This window comes from Nomascus leucogenys, chromosome 23, assembly GCF_006542625.1.
Source record: "Nomascus leucogenys isolate Asia chromosome 23, Asia_NLE_v1, whole genome shotgun sequence".
In the NCBI taxonomy this organism is placed as follows: domain Eukaryota; kingdom Metazoa; phylum Chordata; class Mammalia; order Primates; family Hylobatidae; genus Nomascus; species Nomascus leucogenys.
In genome coordinates, this window is record NC_044403.1 from 7132768 (window position 1) to 7136967 (window position 4200).

The 4200-nt window shown below is 38.3% G+C and overlaps 1 protein-coding gene across 3 annotated transcripts in view; it reads left to right on the forward strand.

The window, feature by feature from the left end:
- The window catches only part of TM7SF3 (transmembrane 7 superfamily member 3), a 53188-nt gene that overhangs the window by 40074 nt on the left and 8914 nt on the right, over positions 1 to 4200 (forward strand). For 2 of the 3 annotated variants that reach the window (XM_003265629.4, XM_030804343.1), the window contains one exon: positions 1106 to 3759. In XM_003265629.4, the coding sequence (XP_003265677.2) occupies positions 1106 to 1368 (263 nt within the window). In that variant the 3' untranslated portion in view covers positions 1369 to 3759. Of the gene's footprint in view, positions 1 to 1105; positions 3760 to 4200 lie in introns of those variants that run through there. The other variant, XM_030804342.1, reaches the window with a different exon arrangement.

The window sequence follows — 4200 nt, forward strand, 5'->3', positions numbered from 1 at the left end:
ATGATCTGCCCGCCTTGGCCTCCCAAAGTGCTAGGATTACAAGCGTGAGCCACCGTGCCCGGCCATGAATTTCATTAAGAAATTTCCAAGATTATTTAGGTTTACCTGGTCATTCTCAGTGGGGAGAAAAATGCTGACAGTAAAGATGTTTGCCACTTATGGGTGGGGATGGAATGAGGGATGAGAATGACAACCTGATTTAATTTTAAGTTATTCCCTTGTTTCCCTCCTTTAATGAAGCATGCAGTTTGCTAGTTGAGTTTTTAATTAGTAAGCATATAGTTTCCCTCACTTGTAAGATTCTATCCATTACAGATTTTCTATAAATTTTTTGAAGAAAAAACTGACTACCACATGAATCGTTCAGATTGTAAGATATGTTGACTTCAGAAATGTTAAAATGTGGAGAGTGAAAAAGCATGTCCTAGAATTGAAGATATATTGCATTAAGCACAATTGTGATTGTGATTTTATTTTAGGGCAAATCTTTCCCTTTACTATCCAGAGCTTTCCCTTTGGGTAAGAGGTTGATGGTAGAGACCTTGAAATCCTTGAAAACCTTAAAACTCTTGCAAGTTTTAAGTACCAGACAGTGTTTTGCCAAGCCTTTTACTAGAAGCTGAGTACGATTGGTTGAATCTTTTCATGCGTTCCTATACCTACACTGTTGAGTGCAGTAGGGCCCCATATAGAGTGGAATGGGAAAGAAATGAGCGTGGTGGAATCTGATGTTCCATGACATACATATGTGAAGTATAACTAGATCACTGCCTTCCTCCCCAAACCCCCTCTGAAAAAACACACAAACAACTGTGGGTACTTGTTACATAATATTGGAAGGCCAAGGATCCAAACAACTGCTTTTTTTTACAACCTGTCTGGACTTTCAAATGCCTGTAATAGAAAATTCCTAGTTTCAAAAATAAGACTGTGGCTTCCCTACTGATTCCTTGGTTTGTAACTAAGGAACTACATATGTGTTTGGACTAACTCACCAGAAAGTCTGTAGAAAGGAAGATGCAGATTTAGTCCATGAAGGGTTGTATTATTATGTTAGATTTTAAAACACTAGAGTTCAAACTGTACTTTTTCTACTGTTTTTTAGACTTTATTATCCTGGCAGTATGGGGCATGCTGGCTGTAAGTGGAATTACATTACAGATTCGAAGAGAGAGAGGACGACCGTTCTTCCCTCCCCACCCATACAAGTTATGGAAGCAAGAGAGAGAGCGCCGAGTGACGAACATTCTGGACCCTAGCTACCACATTCCTCCATTGAGAGAGAGGCTCTATGGCCGATTAACCCAGATCAAAGGGCTCTTCCAGAAGGAACAGCCAGCTGGAGAGAGAACGCCTCTGCTTCTGTAGATGCCCAGGGGCTTGGTCAGTGTGCCTCAGCTTTGGAGTTCATGCCTGGAGTGGTTCAACAGTCTCTGGTGCAAGTCTAATAAGAGATCAGGCATATATATCTGTTCTTTGCATAATATTATGGTGCCCTTATTGATATATGGTAAGGGTATACTAGGGGATTAGGATGACTCTAAGAGAATGAGAAAGATGACCAAAAGGTTGGTGGTAGGGAGGCTTTTTCTTATTTCCAAATACTTGAGAAATTACCTTTGGTTTACAAATCTATGATCAACTTATTCCATTAAATAGATACATTAAAAAAATTAAAAACTGATTCTCCTGCAGAGCCCTGGTGTTTCTTTTTATAACCTCTTCAAACAAGTCTCTCACCTGAGTCTGTCTTAACTTTTGGAGGGAGTTTATTATTGAGTCTCTATTTGTGACAGTATTTGGAGATTTAGGGATTTGATACTTAGGCCTTTGAATTTTAGAATACAAAGAGAATCAGGCCAGGCATGGTGGCTCACACCTGTAATCCCAATACTGGGAAGCCAAGGTGGGAGTATCGCTTGAGCCCAGGAGTTTGAGACCAACATGGGCAACGTGACAAGACCCCATCTCTACAAAAAAATTAAAAAATTAGCCAGGCATGGTGGCACGTGCCTACTCCCAGCTCCCAAGGAGACTGAGATGGGAGGATCCCTGGAGCCCTGAAGATTGAGGCTACAGCAAGCCTTGATTGTGTCACTGCACTCCAGCTTGGGTGACAGAGACCCTGTCTCAAAAAGAGAAATAAAAAAAAAAAAGCATCTTATTTTCTTACTAAAAGCAGTCTGATTACTTATTTGCATGCCCTTCTTAGTATGATACATTATCCAAAAGCTACCCTTTTTGGTTTTTTTCAGTATTTTAAAAAATTTTTAAATTGTGATAAAATACACATGAAATTTACCTTCTTATTCAAGTGTACAATTCAGTAGGTTCCCTTTGTTTTTGCCTTTTATTGCTTAAAATGGTAATTGAAATAGCTAAATTATTATTTGAAAATAGGCCAATTTTTATAGATAATAGAATTTTATAAGGGTGATTTATTTATATTCCAAATAATGGCCCCCCTTTTTTTTCAAGGCCTTTTAAAATAGTGTCAAACAGGTGATCTTTAATTTAACTGCATTAGATGACATATGGATTATGTTTGCTTTTAGGAAATAACCCCCACCTTAATCTATATTGCCGACCAGGTGCGGTGGCTCACACCTGTAATCCTAGCATTTTGGGAGGTCGAGGCGGGTGGATCACCTGGGGTCAGGAGTTTGAGACCAGCCTGGCCAACATAGTGGTCTCCAGTATAGCAGAATATATACTACTACACCCCGTCTCTACTAAAAATACAAAAATTAGCCAGGTATTGTGGCAGGTGCCTGTAATCCCAGCTACTCGGGAGACTGAGGCAGGAGAATCGCTTGAACCCAGGAGGCAGAGGTTGCAGTGAGCCAAGATCACACCACTGCACTCCAGCCTGGGCAACAGAGCGAGACTCCGTCTCAAAAAAAAAAAAAAAGTCTATATTGCCGTTAGTAAGAAAATCTTAGAAAAATTTGTACTTCATAGTTCTTTCTGCTCAATTAGCTGTTAGCATTAGTGTAAAATATAGTTTTTAATAATTTCTTTTCTGTACAAAGCCTTCGTACAGAAAGGCTTCATCCTTAAAGTGATGAGGATGGAGTCAAAAAGGATTCAGGTGTTTAGAGGAGCTGCTTTTCATTAGGACCTTGGAGAGTCCCCTCAGTTTTGACATCCTTGTTTCACCATAAGAAAGCACCCGACACCCTGGGTTGCAATACTTAATACTCAGGGACTTTCCCCCCAGCTTTCAGAGCACTGAATTATTGTGAGCTGGTGACTCTGCAGGCCTGAGTGGTATTAGGGTTGTGGAATGTTGTTGCATACACATTTGTGAGTTAACCACTATTTAAGTGATGCTGCTTTTTAAAGTTTTTTCAAAGTACAACAGATTTTTGAAGTTTCAGGTAACTGGAAAAATCTTTAACTTTTGCTTTAAGTGTTTGGGGCAGGATAAAACAACATAGAAAATATAAAACAATTTTTGCTTTGAAAAATTCAGTGCAGGTGACCATTTACTGCTTATTCTGTAATCCTTACTGTCTATAATTAACTTCAGTAACACTGAAACTTGATGAAAAGTTTTAAAAAATTATTTACTGTAGGGACAAAGTTATATGGAATGTTTGTTATTTTCTATACCATCTGAATGCACTGCCAGTGAAGACTGTAAAGACAGAACACACTATTTTGAAGGGAGGATACTAATTGTTTAAAATTTTTCATCATTTGTGAATGATAAAAAGTTTGTATAGTTTTTATAATAAATCCCTATTTTGAAAAAAATGCTAAAAAGCCTCATTAAATATTTTTATAAAATTTTTCAGATTGTATTTGTACCATAGCAACAAGACATGAGGAGTTTCATAGCTATAAAAGTTATTTAACATGGGCAAACAATATAGTTCTTCATTTTTAAAAAATCACAAATAACAGGAAATGAAATCTGGGGCAATGTGTTAAAAGATTAATTTGGTGTTATTAGCACTACAGGTGTGTCAGACTAAAGAAAAGTAGTAGTTAACAGGAAACTCTGTTGAACTGTTCTTTAAAATGTTTTCAGAGGCCGGGTACGGTAGCTCATGCTTGTAATCCCAGCACTTTGGGAGGCCGCGGCGGGCGCATCACGAGGTCAGGAGATGGAGACCACGGTGAAACCCTGTCTCTACTAAAAATACAAAAAATTAGAATAAGGGTAAGCACTTTTCAAATTAATTGGAGACCATA